The 24301-nt window shown below is 39.5% G+C and overlaps 2 protein-coding genes across 2 annotated transcripts in view; one reads left to right on the top strand and one right to left on the bottom strand.

Moving 5' to 3' along the window:
* Positions 1-1091, bottom strand: part of LOC150076891 (uncharacterized) — a 37754-nt gene extending 36663 nt beyond the window's left edge. Inside the window, exon 1 of the mRNA XM_090385717.1 lies at positions 1038-1091. Within this exon, the coding sequence (XP_090241843.1) occupies positions 1038-1085 (48 nt within the window). The 5' untranslated portion in view covers positions 1086-1091. The remainder of the gene's footprint in view (positions 1-1037) is intronic.
* A 3485-nt stretch (positions 1092-4576) lies between these two features.
* Positions 4577-22445, top strand: LOC150076890 (uncharacterized). The gene is made up of 7 exons (XM_090385716.1): positions 4577-4716; positions 6677-6791; positions 14407-14574; positions 16266-16551; positions 20159-20355; positions 20669-20838; positions 22164-22445. The coding sequence occupies exons 1-7, from the start codon at positions 4666-4668 to the stop codon at positions 22443-22445; spliced, it is 1269 nt and encodes a 422-aa protein (XP_090241842.1). The 5' UTR covers positions 4577-4665.
* Positions 22446-24301: the final 1856 nt, after the last annotated feature.

The raw sequence follows: 24301 nt of genomic DNA, 5'->3' as shown, positions 1-24301 counted from the left end.
GAGGCGCCTCTCTATATCCCTGCTGCCAGCCACATGGTGACCACTGCGGTCTGGCAAACAAAGGATACAGATATTAACGCAAATAACCTGCTAATTTCCCAACAGAAATTTCAAATTTTCTTACCGGGGAAGTCCACTAGTAGACATCTTTGAGTGAAAACACATTTTGAGACAAGAACTGAAGTTAAAGCACATTTTTAAACGAATTTATACGGAGCGTTAAAGTGCACGTCTTCACTATACGGCGGCGCTGGCTAAAGTTGTAAATGAAAGTTGAAATACTGCAAGTTTAATTTTGAATAAGGATTTATTCTGTCAAAATACCAAACAAAAATTTTTAATGAAATTTAATTACAACGAAAAACTTCTTCTGAACCCTAAAAATTCTTATGTATGAGTTGTTCAAATTGAAAGATGGACTTGTTCGTCCTCTCAATTTATTAATTGGAATTCTGTTGATCTATTTTCCTCCTTTGGTCAATTTTGAACGTCCCTCTGACTTGACATTTGGGGTAAGTATGCCGAGTAGCTGGTCGATCGAAGTGGAGGAGGTGCTTCGGATTAGGCACAGGTGCAACGTCTTTGATGTTGTTGTTATTTGATTTCGGATATTCTTCTTACTTGTGCCCTCAAAACAGATTATTTATTTCAAATTTAGCTCCCCCACATTTGACGCTAGACATGTATACAAGCGAAGTCTCCTGAAGTGATAATAGTGTGATTCCGCCCTTACAGCTGGACTTTGCGCCGAAGTGTCCCTTTCTAACAAGGACATCCATTTCTAGGTTTATATCCAATAAGATGTTAATATCCACTGCACGAAACGCCATCATTCAAGAAAATTTTGAAAGTGTGCAACAGATTTTGTTTCGTTGAATTATCATATTTATTTTAAAATAAATCTCACGCGTTGTAATTCGAAATTCAGCCACAAATGCAATGTCTTACCACTGAGGTTAACAATAGAGAATAAATTAGCCGAGATCAATTTTTCAATAAAGAAATAATTGCGCTGCTGAGATTACTGAATTACTTACTTGAGTGGGTCCACCCCAAGGATCGGGGATCACTCTCGCTTCATCCATGATATCCAATGACGAACTAAATACAGGAGTTACACCAGTTCCCTCGATACACAAAGGAGAGAAGATAACCGTATTCGTAATAGATGGCGTTTATCATTACGTCTCCTTCGTCATCACTAACCATCATCTTATTTTCCTTAGAGCAATGTATCGGTTTTTTTGAAGACAAGTTTTTTTATCACCCAAAAAACATTTATGCATTGCGACACCTTTGGAGATTGTGATATGTCAAGGTGACGTTGCGTAACGATAAACTGGTCTGGAAACAAAAAATACTCTTCTTTGTTTCATGGTTACAAGGAAAAAATTTATCTATTCTCATAGACGTAGCGGTCTATTCAGAGTGTAATATAAAAACTATTTTGTGGCCTCTTGTGTTGTTCCCTTCTCGGAAGAAATGTCTTAGAGTTTCTATTAAGATTAGATGAGAAAGAGCTGTACTGAATATTTTGCTGAACAAATTGAACAAGTTACCTCTACTGGTCCATTCCAAGGATTGGAGATCACTCGGTTTTCATCTATAACCTCCAATAGGAAATAAAATACTGCAGATTCATTCAGACTGAGGTCCATGTTATGCTTTTGTGAGAATGGCAATCAGTTCTCTATTTTCTTTTTTACAAGTGTTTTTTATTCACATGACAGAAACGCTTGAAAGAAGGCAGAGGACAGAAGTTAATAGTATTGGGAAACGAAATAATCCAGATTGAAAGATTTCGTGGTAAAAACACTCATCTCCAAGAAAGATTTGAAGAAAATTTCTTCAGTCAAGGGGCCTATGAAGAAAAAAGTTCTAAGCCTATAACAGAGCCCAGGCAGCATAAGTGGAAAAGCGTCATAGTGGTCTCGAGGAAGGATGTATAAAAGCAGAAGTAAATGTGTTTCAGTTTTATTTCAAATACCAACCACTTTATAAAAAAAAGGCAACAAGAAAATTGAAATAGGAGTGCATTAACGTTACATTTGCAAATGATATATGTAACTGTATATCTAAAATTTTGCATGCATAAGTTTGATTAAGAATTATAAATGAGAAAATGAGAGTTATACTTAATTATATTTTGAAGTTTAGCAGTCTGATCAGTTGTTCATAATGGCACAGAATATTAACTATGTTCTGAATAATTGTGGAGTAAAACCTGGTGATAGAAGTGCACAATGGTAGGATTGTCCATTATTTATGTATGCATATAAATATATTTATCTATATATGATAGGTAGTTCAGATTTTGAGTGAAAGAGCCAATAAGGAAACTGCAGAGGACTGATGACTTCTCCATCATCTCCATCACAAGACCGCAACTGATAAATGCTATAAACTCCTTGTGTCCATCTAGTACAGCAGGCCAAGATAAAATACCTCATTTCATAATTAAGTGCCTTAGCCCCTACATCCTAGATGCATTGCTCCTAATCTACAACTCGGTTCTTTCCACACGAGTTTTCCGTGCTCAATGGAATGAATACTCTGTGAGTCCACTGCCTAAGGTTCAAGCGCCAACAAGCCCAAAAGATTTCAGATTTCAGACCAATCTCAACTTCTTCCTCCCTCCTCGAACTCCTTGAAAAGGTACTTTTCCAGCATTAAACAAACAGATGGTGACACAGAAACCGAAACAGTTCCATTTTGCAGTCGCAAAAAGATCCACCATAACAAACCTCATGGCGGCACTGACATCAGTTCTTCAGGCCTTCAAAACTAAATCCGAATTAGCTATTGTGTACGCCGATATTGAAACTGCTTTTGGCACCTTAGACATCACAGCCCTTCTCAGCATTCTGCAATTCTTCAGGATTAATTGAGACCTACTAGCTTTCTTCACCGCGTTATTGAGGAATAGAAGTATCCACCTCACAATGAAGAAGACCCACTATACAAGAAAATCGATGCAGCTGTCCCACAAAGTGGCATCCTGTCTGGCCCCCTTTTCTCAGCCATTCTAATTCCTTTCATGAGTCCGCGTGATGATGCTCTAATATATACTGATAATATAAAGTTCCTTACCTTAATCCCACCGTCTGCAAACCCAAAGGCAATCACAGAGAACTTGACCGCTCTTTCAACTTACTTGAAGATGTTTGGGTTAAACCTTAATCCTTCTAAATCTGCAATAATGATTTACTCATGAAACAGCAAGCAAGAGTATTTCAACCATCAGTTTCTGGTACACTCATCCCAGTGGTTATCTGCTATAAGGACCTCGGTGTCAATTTTGATCGGAAGCTGAGATTCGATGCGCACACAGATTACCTCCGGAAGCGGAGAGCAAAGCAACACTTCATTCCAACGATGCCGCAACCACTACCATATACCTTCAATCCACTGTTTATCCGGTTATTTTATACGCTGCTGAAATTTGGGCATCTGCGTCGCCCTCACTTCAAAAACCTGTGTTCGCGTGTGAACACTGGACCCTGAAATGGGCCAAAAATAAGCATCGCCGATCCCCTCGATTGAGAACAAATGACATGGCTGAGCAGCTAAATGTTCCCAGGCTCCCTAAGTTAATTCACAGCATGCGTTAAATGACTGCAGTAAAAATGTACACAGGAGTGATAAACGCCCGAAACATCTGGGATTTCTGTCAGTGGCATAATCCTCTGCCATCCTTGAGGTCTCACTCTCACTTTACCGTTCATTTCTTCGCTTGAGGAATTTTATTCTAGTGATCACTGGGCCAATACCTTTCGTACAGTCCTCCTGTTCAAGATGTGGACACTCCAACTTAAACCAAATTCTATGGAATCACATCCAGACATCTATCAATCCTAACATCCCTTCTCACTCTTTCGAATTGCTGAATATTCATTGTGCCCATGATTATGGGTTTTTCACAAAATGTGGCTATGCTAATCGATCTCAGTTGAGGGTTGCATGGTTTTTTCATGGGATACTCGGCGTTTTCGTCCAAAAATACCAATTACACTGAAAAATACACGCAGTTACCGAAACAATATATTGATTCCTAATGTCGTTCGTTGATCTGGCGATTAATACCAGCAACCACTCCTCACTCCCACACACAAACGATTTATTTACTTTTATCCTATACATCAAATGGTGCGGAATAAAAGTAAACAGCCACACAGTAAATAAACAGCCACATACAACAATGTATGTGGCTTTTCGACCTTTCCATCAGAGAGAGAGAGAGACTTGTGTAACCAAATGCGCTTAAATAATTCTTCCTCAACACCACGCAATATCACTAGGACTCTGGGTGAAAAGTGGCACTTCATTTAAGCAGGTATTTAGTGACGTAGGGAAAGTAAGCCCATTCATGTGGAAACATCAGCAATTTTGAACATTCAGTTGTAAACTTTCTTGTTCTTTGCTGCCACGTCACACTGAAAATTACAGTCGTCTTGAAAACAAGGTTAACCAAGGGATAGTATTTTTTGCCTTGAATGAAACCAGTTTTCATAAGGAAACGAAAACGGAATAATGTACTCACTGAAAAGAAGACAGTGGACGGTGGTGACGAAAGGATCATAAATGTAGATTCTTTCTCTGTTTTGCTCTCTCCTTTGAATATCGTGGAAAGTGATATAATTCTATTGTTATAATTCGTTTCTGGACATGATGCATGAAGCAAGAGTGATCCCGGTTCCTTGGGACGGACCCATTGAGGTAAGTTATTCAGCAAAACATCCAGTGGAATTTCTTCATAAAAGTTGATTTTAGCTAATTTATGATCAATTTTGCTCGACGTGATTGGTGAAGAGCGCTTGATCCCCGATCCATGAGACTAACCTATAAAGGTAGTTTGGTTAAACTTCAATTTCACTTCTCAGCCCATATGCCTTTTTTTTTCTATGTATTGTTGCAATAGCATACCTTGATAACTGTCATTGACCATCCTGTCAATTGTCACGCATGCAAACATGGATAAACTAAATAACCCTTCATCAATATCATTCAGAAATATAGAAAACAACAACGGCCACCGCACTGCACCTTGAGGGACTCCATTAATATGGGTAGTCAGAAAGAGCAGTGCGCTTTAATAATAATCACTGTCTTCTATCACTCATCCATCCCGTTATCCACAGGAATAATTCGTCACTAATTCAACATTGCTCGAATTTCCATAGCAGTCTTTTATGTGGAACAGTGTAAAAAGTCGGGCTGAAATCCAAGTACAGTATATGATGTCAAAATTATTTTTGCATCTAGTTGATTCGTTACTGATTTAATACTTATCTTATCCAATCACATTGGTCAGACAAGAACATTAACAAATCCATGCTGCGACTACCGTGTAATTGAATTCTTTTCTATGTAGTCCTGTGTTACTTTTTTAACAACTAATTCCATTATTTTTCCTAGAATAGAATCAAGCTAACGAGTCTGTACTCACTTCAAGCTTTTGTCCTATTAGCACATTTCCAGTCGCACATTCATGGGTGGTCCCAAGAATCCATGGATGCCCTCATAATTATGGATAAAGATTCACTTATCTCTTTTGCCGTCTCCATGATTATACACTTTGAAGATCCCATCCACTCCAGATGCTTTTTAACGTTCAGCTTCCACAATTTCTTTTCCACTTTATCCACAGTTATCACAACATCACCTAGCTCCCTGCTACAATTTGGCCTATTTCTCGCATTCCAATACCTAAAAATTGTTCTCATGTGTGAATGCAGATGCAAAATATATATTGACTTTTTCAGTAATTCTAGCAGGACCATCGACAATTAAACTATTGTATCAAACGGACCAATGTGATTCATCCCCTTCCGTCTGCTTCAGTCTTTTCTGCTTTTCTTTAATTTTTTTACCGAAAAAGTCATCGATAAAAAATGCAACCACGCAACTGTCCCACGTGTGACCATTCTCTGTGTTCAACCAGTGTTGAGTCAGTCACAGTAGACTCGTGGCAGCTGATAAGGAAAGCATTGATTCATGTTGGACACTGTCGCAATACTGGCCGAAATCTCAGGAAACTTAGCGGCAGGATCTGCCAGAGTAACTAAGTCTACTGGGTTTCTGGTCTGCCTCCATGGAGCGAAGGTGGAGCAACGTTGGGCTCCAGCAGGGGTCCAGCGGCTAAATGACCAGATGAACAACGGTACACAACATTACAGTTACAATACCCACACACTTTTAAACCTCTGGCATTCCCAGAAAACTGGTATACCCACAAAGAAAGCAACGCAGAGATTGGGGAAACCTCTGGTGCCGCATGACATCAATATACCTTACACCTTTGACGTCTGGTCCCCACAATTATTGCACGTTCGAAGGTGGAAAACTCTGGGACACGACTCCTTCTTCCTCTCGGGCGCTCAAAAAGTGATCGCTATACGAACTATATCGGACGTTCCGACTGTGAGCTTTCACCAGCATCAGGGAGCTGTCCATTCCTGCACAAAGAAGTGCACATTAATGCTAACTCATTGTATACTTCCCAGTTTTTATTTATGTATTTTGTTTCAAATAGTGCTAAAATGTAATTTTAACAATCGAATGTTTATACAATCTGTAGAATTGCTTTATGAACTATAATTTTTGCAATGAAGAAATATTAGAATTTTTTATAATATGGAAAGAAAATTGTTTTGCCATGTTATAATTACATTTTCAGTTCTTAAAGTGGTTCGTAACGTTCAGCAATCCTTTTGTATTGTGGGAGCAGAACTCTTCCGTTGTTGTTATAGAAATTTGTACATACCTGTTAACCATCATCTTTGCCAAAAGAGGTAGGTTACTAAATATTTTTCTTTCAGTCTTCTGTAGTGATATAATGGTAGCTTTATTTTGGAATAAAACCTTTTTTTTTTTATAAGCATTGCAGAGAACTTGTAATAAACTGGATCATTAATTAACTTGACTGCCAGCTTTTGAATGCAGTCTTGAAGCTTGAGAGTGGTTAAAGAGTAAAGTGTGTTTAGGGTCAAACGGCACCAGGGGTTCCCCCCCCCCGTCTCCGCGTTGTTTTCATTATGGGTCAACCAGTTCGCTGGGAAATACCAGAGATTCAAAAGTGTATGAATATTGTATTTGTGTGATGTCGTGTACCATTGTTCATCTGGTCGTTTAGCCGCTGGACCCCTGCTGAGGTTCAACGTTGCCCTACTTTCGCCCCTTGGAGACAGACCAGGAAACACCAGTAGACTAAGATTTATTCTGGCAGGTCCTGCCGCTTAATTTCCTGAGATTTCGGCAGCTAGGACAAGAAAAAAAAAGTCGATGAGGAATAACACCAAATTTCTGAAAGGGCGAGTGTATGGGCGAAAAACGTAATTTGGAGATGATTAAATCAATTCCGATGTGTAGGGCATTCGCTTGCGTATGTGCAGGTAGAGTGGGTGGGGAGAATGAAGTCTGGATTGAAAAGACAAAAGTATGGAGTCCAGAGAGGGGGCGACCCCAAGTCACAGTGGGACATGCCCATGTCCCACCAGAAGGGAAAGTGGGAGCGGCGAGGAGGGAAAAAGACAGTAAGATCTCCTCCCCTCAACCCGGGATAGGGGTATTAAAGATGAAGGAGGCCAGGGCGCCCTCTTCAAGTTGCCAAATGGCGTTTGGCAGCTGCGCTGCGTTAAGTCTCTTTTCTTCAGTGTCGAGTCGATTTCAGTCCAGTCGCTCATGGGGGTAAGCCCCATTCTTGCGTTTTTCACTTTCTTGTCTCAGGATTTTTCTCTGTAGTAACTCCAATGGATAATATTTTATGGTCTTGTACAGTTTAACTTCTGGTGGTCTTTCGTCAGACACGATTTATGGTAATTAGCAGTTTTCTCCTCTCGAAAAGGTCCTGCTCATATTGAGAAAGTGCTCTGTATTCCTCTTCTGTGTCAATGAAGTGGGATTCCAGTCCTTTCGGCAGGTAATGTATCTTTGTGATCATATGCCTCTGAGATCTTCGTATTCTGGGCATTCGTAGACTAAGTGGTTCCAGTTCTCGACCTCCCCAGACGTGCAGTTGGGGTCCTGAACAAGGCCGAACCTGAGCAGCTTCTCATTAAAGGGGCCATGACTAGTAAGCAGAGAAGTCAAGTGCATCCCCGGAAAGTACCAGGCCGGTTGATTGGAGTATATTTTGCTGAGGTTAGGGAGGAATTTTCGTGTGATTTCTCCTTTTGTTGTATCGGTCCATCTTTGTTGCCACTCCAGGAGTAGGTAGGCCTGTAATTGGCCTTTTTCTGTTTTTGTACTACTCGCTGGGTCAATTATGAAATCCTGGAAAGTGGCAGCGATGCTTCTAGCGTGCAGGAAGAGCAAGCCAACTTTTACAGCTTCCAAATCGAGGGGGAGCGCTCCAACAAGCACCTGCAACGCTGGTGTGCTTACTGTTCTGCATGCTCGTGTGTTTGTTAATAAAATGGCCCTTTGTATTGAAAGACACAAAGTCTTACAAGTTAAGTTTAAATATAATTTAAGAAAGAACGCTAGATAGTGATATTGTAAACCACAAAAGAAAACACTTAAAGTCACTAATATTGTTTAAGATAATGGGTCTCGCCCTAATGGAATTAATTTAAGAGAAGGTTAAATTTAATGTACAAGCAAATATACCTTGAAGAAAAACATTAGAAACAGATATACGATCAGTGCCCACACCGGAAATAGCAAGCGAAGATAGCAAGACGGAACAGTGGGGGGTCAACTGATAGTATGGCAAGGGACGGTTTGGTCCAGAGATGACAATAGGGGTACCAGCGGGGGCGTTCTTGTTTACTGCAAACAGAGCAGGTGTGGTCATTTTATAATAATGCGAGACGAATCAAGAAAATGGACGCAGATGTTTTCCGGATGGGTACAGAGCTCCAGAAAATTCTGGTCATTTCCAGAACATTCGAGAATTCTCTAGAAACGGAAGTTATTTCTACACCGGAAGGAACTCGGCCTTCCTGTCATGTGTCATAGGCAAATGAGAATGGAGGTGATGAAGGTCAGATAGAAGTGATTGGTCGAGGAAAGGAGGGGCGTTACTAAATTTTGGGAAATAAAAGGGGAAGAGCGCGCGCAAGAAAAAAAAGGGAAGGTGATAAGATGTTTTAGATATGTGATGAAGTTTTTCGGAGATGATTTTTCGAGATGTGATAAAGTTTTTTGGAGATAATAAAGTTTTTCGGAAGATGATAAAGTTTTCTTCGAGAGTGATTTTTTGGAAAGATAGGCCCAGGAAACAGTCCCCGGAAGCGATCCACCAGTAGAACCAGTTATGGTGAGTTCACTAAATTCTGATAGTTTTAATGAAGTATAGATGAGTTACAGAAAGGGGAACTTTCTCGAGACGAATCAGAGAAGTCCGAAAGCGTCCACCGAGAGATATATTTGAAAGGAGGACAGCGAGAAGAACACCGTACTGTCCTGTGGAAATAAAGTGATGGGAAGCGACCCCTACTGAATGATCCGGCACAGCAAAGAAGGATACGAGACCAGAATGATCAGCAAAGCGAAAAGTGTCCCTGGCAGAGTTTAGCATTCCAGATGAACGTTCCCAAACCAATGGAGGACCCGATGCAGAGCTGAAAGTCACTGGCCACGCGTTGTATTAGCCGTAAGATCCAAATCCCCAGAAGTAAGTGGTTAAACAACGAAGTTACCTCTATGTAATTGCAAAGGACTACAGGGAAGATAGATAAATATTAAGTGAGATTTTGGGAAGCACACAGTAAAGAGTTAAGTTAAGGTATAGATAAGTAATGAAATATCATAGAAATAGTTAATGAAGGATGGTTTACAGTTATGATTTATTTACTGATTAATCAATGGAGTAAAAGTAATAATTTTGGACGGGTTAGCCTATAGAGCAGGTACAGTTGTATGCTATTTATATAATGTTACTGAAGTAGAGAAGTTAGTCGCTATATGCTGAAGTTTACCTGAGGGAATGAAGAAATAAATAATCCCATGTACATTTCATTAACATGTAACTTTAAAGTGCTGGGGAGAGAATAGAATAGAATAGAATAGTTTGTAGAGTGGACTTAATTCCAGAAGAAGAATTGTATCAACCATGAAGAAGAATGTAGGATTGTGCTAGATAGGTATGAAAAAGGAAGATATAAATAAATAAATAATAAATGTCAATTGTAATTAAGAAAGAGTTAAATTAAACTGATTGTACGAGATGTTAGTGGGCCTATAGTAAGAAGAAGATGATGGATGGGAGAGCCTAATGACCAGGAACGTGATCCATGCCCTGTACCTATATATGAAGTGAATAATGTGTAATGATTTGTCTTATCTTTTATTTGTAAGTATGTATAATAAACTGATTGTATTTTACTCAATGCAAATAGTGTTTGGTCATTTCTGAACACACAGCAAAGCCCAAAGGAGGAGTGCTCTAATATAGAAATTCCCTCAGAACCGGAATTCTTCTGTGAGATAACAAGTCAGATGCAAAGTGGGGAATATAAATAACAAATAATAACAAAATAAAAAGTAATATATATAAGATAGAAACCCCACCCCCACAATTGGCGACCCAGCCAGGGATAAATAGAGATAGATTGTTTCATAATAGCAACGCCACCCCCACAGTATCATATCCAGGTTTCTCCTGTTGACTGCAAGCATCGTTTTGCTGTACCACACTGCTGCAGCAGAAGTTATCGCAGGGATGAAGGTTGCCTCATAATTTGTACAACATTAGTGTTGTTTTTTTTTTTAATATCCAGGATTTTCTCGTAATCCTCGCCACCAGTGCAGAGTAACGTCTTATCTTCATCCTTATATATTCTAGGTGAGGTTGAAAGGATAAGTTTTTGTCTAGGATAACTCCCAGATATTTCATTTCGTTGGAAAGTTTAATGGTCACACCTATTTTAATTTGGGGTGGACGCCGTATTTGCAGGGTTCCTTTTAGTAGAATAGATGTGGTTTGCGTCGGTGAAATTTTTAACTGGTTTCTTGTAGCCCAAGGTTGTAGTTTCTGTAGAGCTTGGTTGGCGTGGTTTCCAGTTGGGCTCTAGAGTCAGCCTCAATGGTAAGAATAAGGTCTTCCGCAAAGGCCTAGGCCCCAACCAGCCCCAGATCCAGGTTCGGGACCTCGTCGAGGACCACGTTCCAAAGCAGTTTCCCCAAGATAGACCTCTGCAGGCAGCCCCTCTGTACAAGTCTTGTGACTTTTTGGTAGTTGGTATTTATTTCTACTTTCCTGCAAGATAGGTAGTCCTCCATTACCTTGTATAGGTTGATAGGGACTGCAGCGTCCCTTAGTCTGCGCAGGACGCTCGGCCACCATAGTGAGTCGAACACCCAGGTAAAATCAATTGAAATGACTAGTAGGTATTTTTTTTTTTTTTTTGCATTCCTGCGCCTTCCGAAGCAGGTTTCCAAGTGTATCTACTGTAGAAGAACCCGGTTTAAATCCGAACTGATTCCTAGCCACCAGGTCTGCCCTCTCGTAGTGGTTTTTGATTCGCTTGTGCAGCTGTCTCTCACGTAGTTTGCTGACCACTGAGAGCAGTGCTACAGAGGAGTCTATATGACTCTGGGCAGTCCTGTTTTTTGTTTTCATTTTTAAGTATTAACTTGATGTGTGCCGTTTTCCATGTTGTGGGGAATTTGCTTGTTTCCAGCATCTGTTGTATGGAGTAAGTAGCAAGTGCGGTGAAAGTTCTGCGGTTTTCTTCAAGATCTCTGGTTCAATCATGTCCAGTCCTGGGCATTTGCGATTTCTAATCTTCGTGGCAGCCTCACCTCTCTTCAAAGGTGAAGGGGGATTCAATTGCCGAGGTGATATAGTTTTCGTTGACCTTGCAAATTTCGTGTTGTTCTTGCATGGTTAGTATTGCTTGTTCCTTGATGATTTTGTCCAGTATGTTGCCCATCGACTGCTCCCAGATGGTCGTTAGGTTTCCCTCCGGTGTCCTGGTAGTACTAATGACCTCGCCCCTGGGGAGCTTATTGGTTATCATCTTGTAGACTACGCCCCAGGGGTCGGTGTTTCCTGAAGTAGACTAGGCGCTCCCAGGAACGCTTCTTATTTTTTTATGGTTTCCGTGTAACAGTTCCTAGTGTTTCTATAATGTTGTCTCAGTACCTCCACCTCATTTTCGGGCCGGTTCTGCGAGCTCTCTGGAAGTTTTTTCTTGGTTTTTGCAGCTGTCGTCGTAGTACAGCAATTTCTGTTGTCCACCAGGGTACACTGCCAGGTTTTCGATTTTTTTTCTTTTTATCGCTTGATCACTGATGTTCAGTAATAATTTTGTAGTTTTCCTCTGAAGGTCATCCTGGTCGCTCCGGAGGTTTATGTTTTCTGGATTGTGCCTAATTGCCGTGGTGAGCAGCTCTCTATACAGTGTCCAGTCTGCATTTGAGACTGCATATCTATTTTGTGGCCGGTTTGTTTGAGTTATTCTTGTTAGTTGTCTTTCTATTGAAAAGGTTATTGCCCGGTGTTCTGAGGTGGTCCATGCGTCCTCCACTCTCCAGTCAGTCACATATCCGGCCATACTCCTGGTGGCCAGGGAGACATCAATTGTGGCCTCCCAGAGGGTGCTCGAAAAGGTCGGCAGATGCTGGGGTCGATTTAGTACAGTTAGATGGGATCCTGCAAGGTAGTCTTCTAAGAGTTGTCCATTTCGAGTTCCTCGCCTGTCTGGGGCGATGCTGTGCCAAGCCTGGGAGCTGCAGTTGACGTCAGCTCCAATTGCGACTCTTTGATTTGGTACGTATCGTGTAGGCATCGGAGGTAGTCGATTGCAAAGTCTATATCTCGTTCCGGTCTGCAGTAGAGTGCCACAACAAAAAGGGATCCTAATGCTATGCCAAGTTGTGCACAAGAATCCATGGAGTACATAGCTGTGTGATTTTAGTTGCGCTGATGTTGCTTGAGAGTGGGTTTGGGACACCACTTCCGAAATACACTGCTCAACAAAATTAATAGAACAAAATGTTTTTCATGAAAATATAATAGACATCCTGGCATGCAAATTCCGAGTATCCATTAAGAAATTGATCCACCAGCTTACAGAGTCGCACATTATGCAAATTAGTCATGCCTATAAAGCACGGGTTGCGACTATATTACTTCATTCCCGTTTTTTTTTTTTTTTTTTGCTTGCTCAGTGGGATAGCCACACCTCCGTACTCAAGATCTCAGATCTCAGGATGGCAAGCCAAAGTCGTTTAGATGATTCTTTGAGAAGGCGTGCCATTGGTCGACTTAAAACGGGGTATTCGCATGCAGAAGTGGCACTTTGGCTTAATATGTCACGCAATGTCATCTCGACACAATGGAAGCAGTTTCAGGAGACAGGAACCATTAAAATAAGAGCTGTCCAAGGTCGCCCGAGGGCTGCGTCAACCAAAACAGACCGCTATTTGGCTCTAACAGCAAGACGGAACCCTAGGATTCCTGTCATCAATTATCCCGTAAGGTTGCTGTAGCCACAGGTGAAAGCATTTCAACGGACTGCGTTAAGAAGGCTTAAATCAAGCAGACTCTACAGGAAGCTCTAAGGAAGCCAGTGGTTTGTATCCAATTAACCTCACACCACTACAGAGCTCGTCGAAATTGGTGGCATGAACAGGTGACTTGGAGCACTGACAAATGGGGTACAGTTCTGTTCTCTGAGTCCTGTTTTAGCCTACAAACAGATTCTAGAAGTTATTTCATCTGGAGACAAGGAGGAAGTAGCACATTTGGTAGAATCGCCGTCTTCCCCACACCAGGTGGAAAAGACCTGGATTCGGGTCCCATCCATGACGAGAGGAATTTTTAATGGCCTTTTTCACAATGTGGCTGAGTTAGTCTCAGACAAGAGTAGCATGGTTTTTTCTCCCAAAAACTCTGATTTTTCGTCCAGCAACTGAAAATCAACCATAGAATAGCCACTAATGTTCCTAAAACTGAATAACAACGACGACAACAATTCCCTACGCAAGGAATTGTTGTTGTTGTTGAACACAAATACAAAAGTTTGTATTTTTGTTCTTTCGTTGGCGCAGACCAAATTGCTGATTCATCTACTACAATTTCACTTATTATGGTACACCGAATTCTGAAGAATAGTTCTAGATTCTAGCCTGATAATCACCTCTCTGCTCTTTATGACAGAAAACGTTTGAACCACTGAAGGAAATTAAAGCCTACTTCAAGTGAACAATAATTAGCATAACAACGAGTATACATCTTTAAAATATTGTCAATCGATGAGTGAAAGTCATCGATTTTGTAATTAATACGCTAAAGGGTAATTCTTCATTATTCTTATTTATTATTTCTTAGATTAGAACAACATTACCGATTAGAAATTTGTCGCATAAATATTTCATAATATTTATTTGCATATGACAGATAGTTTTCACTGCAAACAGTAGAACTAATATGATTGTTTTTTCTTTTAAATTTTATAGCTTTTACAAAGGGATATAAAGAAATCTATTTTCTTTTCACTGTCGTCATTTGTGGAACAACATTGGAAACTGCCGGACTCCTTCTTCCCATTCTAAACAGTTGGTACTACCACACAGCAATTATTAGTTTCTGTGGAATGAGAATACCACTGTATGTCATCTGCTGTTGTAAGTTATGTTTTTTTAAGTGGAAGTAATAAATATTATTACTTTCATTGTATTACTGCTCTAATGGTTGAACTAAAAATGTAAAAACTGAAAAGATAGCGTTTATTTCAATTTCTTTACATTTATATACAGCACTATTCAATAAGGTATTAAGAATAAGATATCAACCACTACTGGCAGCACATGGCGCACTCTCCCTAGATGAGGGCAAAGGTTGGGCTTACAGCGTTCATTAGCCAAGTGTTCTGTGCGAAGGATAGCAGAAGGTGTGACTTAACCAATTAACAAAATGGGGATGGTTACTGGGCCAAATTCCCGGGAGTGAGTATCTCGAAAATGGCTCCCCTTTATCCAGTTTTCTCGTACAGTCATGCCTCGTGTGCATCAAGTGTATATCAATCGTGGAAGAACCAACTGCCAGTGTTCCTATCTGGTCAGCAATATTTTGTTGGTCGAGTGGGTGGTATCATCGAACGTGCTCTCCATATGCTACTGTGGAGAACCTTGCCACAGAATACATGTTGATGAATAACTCGAAAACTTCTGCGGATGGCCAGACAAAAGAAATATGCTTTCAGTGGGAAAGGAAACAGAGACGCTGGACTGGGTCTGCCGATTACTTTCTCACTAGAAAGTCGTAAAGATCCATGATGTTTTTACGATGTAGACCCCTGATGGTGGCAGTCTTCCCAAATGACAGGTATCGCGCAAAAAAACAAAACTCCTCGTCGCATAGCTGAAATGGTGTTGGATTGATTTGGCAGGAACTGCAGCTTGCTCTCCATCCCATCATAGACGGAAAACTCTCGCAACTTCTGCTCAAAAGCATTGGAGAAAAGTACGGATATTCGATGGTAGTACAGGATCCAGTCTTCTAGGACAAACTCAGGCGCCTCGAAGAGTCTACACCATATTGTTTCAAGGCTATATTGTGTGCTAAAAATGGCGCAACCCAACTAAGTTACCGACATGTCATAATTCATTGCAATCGTTGGGTTAATTTTTCTTTCTGCGTCTCAGCTGAAAAACTTTCAACAGGGCTATTGGACATATCTACAGGAAACTTGTGAATAATAACTGGTTTTCATATGTTTCCAATTTGCTCAGCTTATAAGCACTATATTTCGAGAGAAAACCCTTTCAAAATTTCATCTCGTGACTCTACTGTTCTCAGGACCAAATGGTATTCTACCTAGGTAAATAAATTAGTTGTTTTATCTCCTGAAATATGAGTCGTAGCCTCTAAAGAACATGCCATAATTAAACCCTGTTTTTGAAAAACAGAATTATAAATCTCATGTCCTGCCTGACACCAGCAAAAAATAAAACTCTAAATAACAGCAGGAACTGTTATTTAGAGTAGTGCAATACTAGGCAACTCTTGGTAAAGTACCTGCACAATATGAGATCGATGCACTAAGTAGCAAACAAAGTTTGATGAAAGCTATGCCCGACATGCACAACACTCTATATATCTTTCACAGATGGAGGCTTTTACCATAAACTACACTATATTATTTATTTATTTAATAGTGTTTATCATCATGCTGAAGAACTCGCCTAACTCGTTATTATCTCTCACTCATTCTGTGTTTTTGAAAGGAGTCAGCTTGTAAATCTGCGAGTCACATTAAAGATTAGAGTAGTTTCTTGTTAAAATACTTTCATAGTTACAGTTTATTTTCACTTAGATTACTTCATTTCCTTCGGGGGATGGATGTTTGTCCAGCATGCAAAGTTGTCACCACTAACACAAGGAGCAGCTGCTGCACTAATCTGGTTACTTGTTGACATAATGGTTGATCCAATAGCATCCAGATATCTGTGGTGGACCTGGAATGATTCTGATCCTTTCGTAGGAGATCGTGCTTATCATGTTCCCTTTATTGAATATGGTGGTCTCCTGATGATCGTTTCCTGGAATGTGTGGCTCGTACATTTGACACTGCCACTGATAAAAGAAAAAGACAATACCAAGTAAGTTTCGGAATTTAGAGTTCAGGTGTATCAAAATGTTAAGGCAATAGTTTTTTTTTTTTCTTTTTTGAAATATCATCAGCAACACTTCAGAACTTTTGAGTACCTATCAACTGTAATCCTTCCCCGTTCCGAGTAAAAATTAAATGCTTAAATCATCAGTGATTTCAGTCACTGATGATTTAAGCATCATTCTGAAAAACAAATGATCTGGAAATTTGCAATTTTAAAATTTCTTATCGTAATTTTATTAATCATTCTTCCTCTGGCGTTATATAACCTAGAGTGGGTCATAGCCTTCTCAACGATGTTCCACCAATAAACCCTCCCAGAAGTCAAACTTCTCCAACTTCTTATTCTCATGACCTTTAAGTCCTTTTCTACGTCAGGGATCCATCTTTTCCGCGGGCTTCCTCTTGCTGTCCTAACGGTAGGTTTCCATTTAATTATACTCTTAGTTGTTCCGCTGTCATCCATTCTCATAACGTCCCAGCCAGGCAAGTCTTTGGCTCTTCACAAATCTGACGATGTCCGCATCCTGGATGAGATGGTCCAGTTCGTGGTTCATTCTGATCCTCCAGGATCCATCATCGTCTTGTACGGGCCCAAAAGCTTTTCGTAAAATTCTACGCTCGAACACTCTCAACAACTGCTCATCTTTGCTCGTTAATGTCCAAGCTTCACAACCGTATGTCACAACTGGTCTTATGAGACCTTTGTATATTCTTAATTTTAAATGTCTGTTCAATACTCACTCTGTCTGTTCAGTACTCACTCTGGACTTCATTTAGTTTTTCATATGCATAGAAACACCTGTTTCCACTCAGGATACGGGACTTAATTTTATTAGTAATAGAGTTGGACTGGTTTATCTGCGATCCTAGATAGGTGAAGGTTTTTGTCTCCAGGGAGAGGGGCCCAAATTTGCTTGTAGGATCGATCTGGATATAGTTAGAGGGTGATCTACTACCCTGTTCATCCATCTAAGCAACCAGTACTCCAAACTGAGATACTTGTTAAGGTATGAGGCGGGGGCAGATGACCAAATTTCGGATGCATAGAGAGGGATCGGAGTAATACACCTCAGGATGTGCGGAACAAGCAGCGCTGGCTGATGCTAGGATGCTAGGCCGAAACGGCTCTAAAGAGCACTGTACCTGTGCAGTGGCTACTCATGAGTCAGAAGGACAAGGCATGTTGTCTTAAATTTCTAGTGCAAGAAAAATAGTTGCGGACATGATCTTCACCTGAAATGACGGTGTAACAAGTAAGAAGCTGATCAGCTTCTTACTTGTTACACCGTTGGTACTGGGTCAGTTGCCTCTCCTAATCGTTATCTTTATCTTCTGCTGTAGTCTTCTTTCCTAAGCTGGTGGTTCCATGTCTTTGTGTTTTGTTTTCTGTTGTTTCTCTTCCGTTCATCCCATTGTCTGCTGCAGGGGGCCATGCGGATGGTGGCTAGTGTTGCTTCTTTGTTGTCGAGATAATCCGATATTACTCGCCAATTGAGGTGGTCTGTGACTTGTCAGAGGATTTTGTTAGGTCTCTGCTTCAGTATAGTGTGGGTCTTTGTGGGGTTCATTCCCTCAAATTCTGCTACGGCCTTCTTCTACTCTTCTGTTTCTATTATGGTTATCGCGATCTCGTCTATTTCCACTTCAGCTGATCTATATTGTAGTTCTGCTTGGTGTTCCTCCTCCAATTCTGGTTCGGGTGTTTCCCTATTCGTTGTTCTTTATAGTTGGTCGCTCATATCCTGCTTGATTTTTTCCAATATTGCAGGAGCTATCAGGTTCTTTATGATGATGATACGTATCTGGTCTGCTATTCGCTGTTCTGTGACCTGAACTGTCGGGAACCGTTCTAATCACTTGGTGTGTAATTTCGTCCTGTACATTATCATGTCTGTCTCTAGCTTAGTTGCCGACCGGGCTAGCCGAGTGGGTAAAGTACCTGCCCGGCAACCCCAAGGTCGCGGGTTCGATTCCCGCCTCGGGCTTGGATCAAAGTACTGCAAAAACCTTGGGAGGTGCAATAAGGTCACAGAAGCCGATACGCCAACAACTACCAAATCTAGCTTAGTTACTTCATAGCATGCTCGCATGATTCATTTCGATGCTTCACCTCATGCGTTAACTTCTTCGTTCCTTCCTGGATGGTCACACTAGAACAGTTGCGCTCCCAGTAGATTGTTCAACGCGAGTGACTTTATCCTAGGTCGCATTCGATGCCATACATTCAATATTTCTTATTCTCTCTTATTCTTATCTTCATCGTGGTGGATGTGTTTAGCTTTTGCATCTAGTCGTGGATGGTAGTTTATTGGAAGTGACACCAGATGCCGCCACCCTCTTCCTCTGATGTCAATTCGACCTTTGGTGGGTGGGTACGATAAAGCGACTTTCGCGATTTTTTTTTTTTTTTTTTTCTCCCCGTATTATTATTATTATTATTTATTATTATTATTTTTTTGGCGCGGTATTCGAATTCTCCAAAATAATAATAATAATAATCGTTATTAGTAGTACTTTGGAGAATTACTGACTATTTCTTTGAGATAATGAAAAAATTATCATCATCTGCGAAAATCTAAAATTTTTGAGATGAGCCAAAACGTGGTTCCGTGAGTCTTCCCTGCTCACGAGTTATCCATCTTTACCAGCTCACTATCTCTCAAAAATTCAGCCTGGATGGGCACCAACACCATTAAATCAGCATTAGTCAAAGAACATTTTTCATGAATTTTGAATCCATCGAATATGATCTTTGATCCAAGCTATTAATCAAAAGGTTCCAGAATTTCTAAAGACACGACATAAGCGAAATTTTAGTTCAGCAGCTTTGTAAAGAAAGTAGAATACGATATTGGTCTTATAGAATCTTTAATAGTCATCAAAGACATGCTTACAATGTAAGGCTAGTATGGAACAAAATTCCAAGTTCTACATTTACTAAATCTTTGAGAAAACTATGACTCGTGGGCAACGACGCTAATGAAAATCTTGAAGTACACGTAGATAAACAAGAATACAATAACACAGCGTTCTGTTAAATTGAAGGTTCTAAAGATTTACAGGAATAACATAATGGATTCAGTAAATGAATTTGGAAAATTAAATTATGGACGATACAGAAATCATACACACCACGATGGAAATAAATGGATCTCAATATTAAGAAGAGGCTAAATCAAATCCAGGGCTAAAAATTTCTCATACACAGCGGCAATTTAGAAAAAATATTGGTAATCTACCAACTATCGGTTCAATGAGGTCGGATAAGAGAGCTTCTATGATATATAAACTTTATAACGACTTAATTTTTTTTTTTAATTTAAATTAATATGAAAGACTTCTTCCAGAAATGGCGGTACATTCCATCAGGCAGCATAACAATATCTCATTTACGAGTAATCTCTTTCAGTAGAACATGGTAGCTGGAACTCCAGCTACCATGGACTGGAACTCCAAGCGCATGACTTCATCAGATTTTTCTTCTTAATTAACTGTGATAATCTCAGAAAAAATTAATATTTATCTCGGAATGTTAAACATATATTGTCAGGTGGAATAATAAAAATCATATTTCCCTTTTTTGATATTTTCAGGCTGCTGAAGATGATTCCATTGTCCATCTGTACTGGTATCTTTGCATTCAGTTTTGCATTTCTGGAATATTGTGTTCTGTATATCATTACGAGGAACTGGTTCAATGTATCAGCTGGGTATGGTGTTGCTTGGGCTGTATTGGCACGTTTAATTCTGTTCTGTACAGGACTTCGGAATGCTCAGTATCGTGGAAAAGGTAAAATTCTGTACTCACCAATAACAAATTTCACTGCTGGTTTCGCAAAAATTAAACTTACAAATAGTAATTTTGAAAAAAACAAACGCTAATTACTTTGTAATTTCAAATATTCTAAATTGAAAGATAAATTAACTCTACCTTTCACTAGGAATGAATCTAAAACCGTTTTAAATAAAATACAAATAAGTAAACATTATAGAAGAAAAGATATAATGAATTTGCAACCAACTATCTTTATCTGGGCAATAACCGAAATTATTTCAGTCATTGTCCTGAGCCTGATTATTTATTTATTTATTTTTTGTTTTAGGTATTCAAAATTATGGAGAAAAATATGTACTTATTGGTGGTGTAGTATTATTCACAATCTTTGGTTATCTACTGATGTATGGTAAACCAGAGGATATACGATCGGTTGGAATCCATCAACAACTTGGAAATTGCAACGAAACTAGTACAGAAACATTTCTCTACATTTTGGTAAGCTTAGCGTTTTTATTAATCTTTATTCGAAAATGAGTTTGTTTTTAATTTCAAGGATGGTTAAAAACATGTTTTAATGGTTTGAAAAATCGCAAATTGTATAAAAAAATTCTGCCAGTAAAGTGTCTAAAGGGACTGTCTTTTCAAAATAACGTAGATGGAGGAATATGAAGTATACCGGCCCATTTTTTAGAGGGTGGAAGTGATACAAGAACAATTCTAATTTTTCATTTTTGTATACCATAAATCTGCAAAGATTTTAAACATTTTCTTTCTCCTCTTATTTTTTTCTATAAAGGCGAAGTTCTTTCCCTACTTTAAAAATTTTAAGTCACATTTCCTATTGATCAGAGTCGATAAGAAGAATGTTCATAAGTGAAATTGTGGAGTGGATTTGTTGAATTTTTGCACTCAGATCGGCTAACTCAGCCACGTTGTGAAAAAATGAAAAACGGCCAATTAAATTATCAATTACTGCAATTAGAATTTGGAGATGAAGTCAATGAGCCGTGCACCAATTACGGGTGGTCGTTTTAAAGAGAGTGCACAATTTGCAGGTGATATGAAGCAACAGAAAACGTATTCTTAAAGTAAGAGAGCCTCCATCAGGGTCATATAAAAGGCAGAAAAGATGGATAGGATGCACATTGGATCCCTAACCGTTTCTTAATTCTATAACATAGCCATAACAAAAGAGAGTCTTCTAAAATTTATCATACATCTTAAATCACAATTACTCAGTTCTTGTGGACTCCCGGCCCCATCTGCCACCTTTTTGCCCCATTTGCCATCTGCTAACTATTCTATCAGCTGGCTTGCAACCACTTGTTCTATGTTTACTTCAATAACACACCTTTCAGCAATTTAATTTTAAAATTTAAACTTTAAATAATCCTTTCCGAAACTCTGATCTGTATACTGCTGCTGGTACACAAATCCTTTTTGCTGTATAAAAGAGTAAACACTTGCTTAGCGTGCATACGTTTGTGCACCATTTGAAAATACCATAAGCGTCCCACTACCGAGATCGAAGTTTATCAGTGGGTAGCTCTCAGCAAAAATGGTCTTGGGAAGTCGTACATGATATCCATTGAAGTCTCTTCAACTCCACAAGTACATGCACTGTTATTCACAAGCCCTTATTGGTACAAGCGCTTGGCTAAACCATGGCCTGTTAACAAAAAAGTCGCATTCAATCCAAACTGAAGCCAAGTATCGACTCTTGGAAAAAAAACAAAGTTTGCGTGTCTTTCGTACCTCTTCTGCCACATTTCAGAAAATTCCTTATTAATTTTATTTGTCTTTTTTTTTATTTATTTCAGACTATTGAGAAAAAGAAGAATTTGTGCGTCGAAAACTTCAGCGATCCCGATTTCGATTTTGACTGCGTTCCAGGAGGGAAAAAGACTTTGATGAACACGACCAGGTCATGGTATACTATTTGCGGTAAACCATTCAAAGACAGAGCAGAGCTCACAATGGTGTTGTTACTTGCAAGTAGCCTTAATGCCTTCCTCTATATAATGCTACAAAATATAGAAAAAAAAGCTGCTGGTCAGTCCACTACAGCAGTTACAAATGGGATACAGAAGAAAGCAGATTAAAGAAAGCGGTGTCTTAATTCTCTCATTTGAATTTCTTTAATGAAATGATATCTGTTTCTTTACAACTGCAAAAATTCATTAGTAAATATAAAAAGTGATTTTACTGTGATTGTAAAAATGAGTTGCTGTTATTGTTAAAATAAACTGAATTTCTTATGCCTGTGATTTTATTCGTGTACACAGTAATTGAGAGTATCTCTCGCATTTCTCTAAAATACACATATTGGGCAAAAAGAATACGAACCTTTATTTATTATCGAATTGGTGGACCTTTGTTTCGAATAACAGCAAGTGTACGGCGCGTCATGGATTCTATCACGTGTTTTAGTGCGTTTTGGTCTAATTGCAACCATTTTTTCCAGAAAAGCATCGCTTAGCTGAGAAAAAGTTGAATGAAGAGATTCATTTCCAAATAGCTTTCTAGCTTTCTAATAGCTTGTCAGGAAAGATGGTGGAGATCCGTGTCATGTTCTCCGCACCATTAATATTGCAGGATGCAATAGATCTGATACAAAATTCAGGTACTCCCTGGATGACCTTCGACCTTCCACCTGTATCAATGGGCCATTTGCGCCAACAAAACATTGACCACATCCACAGGGTCAATCGCTTGGTGATAATGCCACACTCTCTGCCTACCATCATTGCTGAATTAAGTTTATCGTGATTCGTCTTACCAAATGACTTTCTTCCATTGTTCCACTGTTCAATCACGATGTTCTCTGCACCATTGCAAGTGGATTTTTCTATTTTTTTCTGAAACAAGTGACTTCTGAATACCCATTTCTTCAATTTTCTGTGCATGGAATGAATTAAAATATGGCAGTTCTGGGTTTAGTTGATTTCAGATGTCTTTTGCAGCACTGGATATCCTATTTTTTGCGTACAGTCCTCTTTAGAGTGTGACGGCTTTTCGCTTGAAATCTGCCACATTTAATCCTTTCAGATGTGAAAGAACCGCTTGCTTTTCACTCATTAAAAACCTTTGAGATGGAGATTTTGAGAAACCAGTAATGTTTTTGCGTTTCTTGAATCGTGGCTCCTGCTAAACGTGCGTGCACCCACGATAAGACCTTTTTCAAAGTCTGATAGATCATGCATTTTCCCTATTCTGATTTCGGATTAACATCAAACAGCCTGTGCAGTATTTGTACTCAAGGAGGCAAAGTCCATCAACCTACATCATGGTTTTCTTTAAATCCGTTTGCATTCATTAGCAATTAATTTGCATTTCTTCTCTCTCTGTGACTGTGTTAATACAAATTTTCGTAGATTTTGGCCAGTGTATCTATTTTCATATGATTGATATTTTTTCTGCCGAGGCAACTAAAGCCATGAGACACCAATATATTCTGTCATCGGTTTGTCTATTTAATTGGATGAAAAACTCGATCTTCCGGAAGGAACCATAACATGTACGACATTACAAGAACAGTATCTTTTAGGGCAGCTCCTGAACTCCAGTTCACCTCCGCCATGGTGCACTGTTGCAACACAGAATTTTGGGCCAGATTATATGTGTGCTGTTTAGCTGTTTCTGGCCAATTTGCTACCAGGAAAGGCTAGTGATCGCTTTCGCTATTTCCTGTAGTGATAGCCTTCCCCAGTACCCGTGTATTCCACGAGGAGACTGGCTACCACCAAGCATGAACGATGGCGGTCATCAACTATCATGTAATGAATGTCAAACGCATATTTACACCATTCACGAGATAATAGAAAGGATAGCAGAATATAAAACAAGAAGAAAATAGAGCGATGTAAATAAAAATCCCGTGTCCACGGTTTCCAAACAAAGACATCAGCAAAGATCCTGCCTACCAACAGTAGATCTTGTGACAGAAATCCAGAGCGGA

This window comes from Mastigoproctus giganteus, chromosome 12, assembly GCF_048544385.1.
Source record: "Mastigoproctus giganteus isolate SK-2022 chromosome 12, ASM4854438v1, whole genome shotgun sequence".
Lineage (NCBI taxonomy): Eukaryota > Metazoa > Arthropoda > Arachnida > Uropygi > Thelyphonidae > Mastigoproctus > Mastigoproctus giganteus.
Note: the sequence above shows the minus strand (reverse complement) of the source record. Positions and strands in the feature narration are given on the sequence as shown.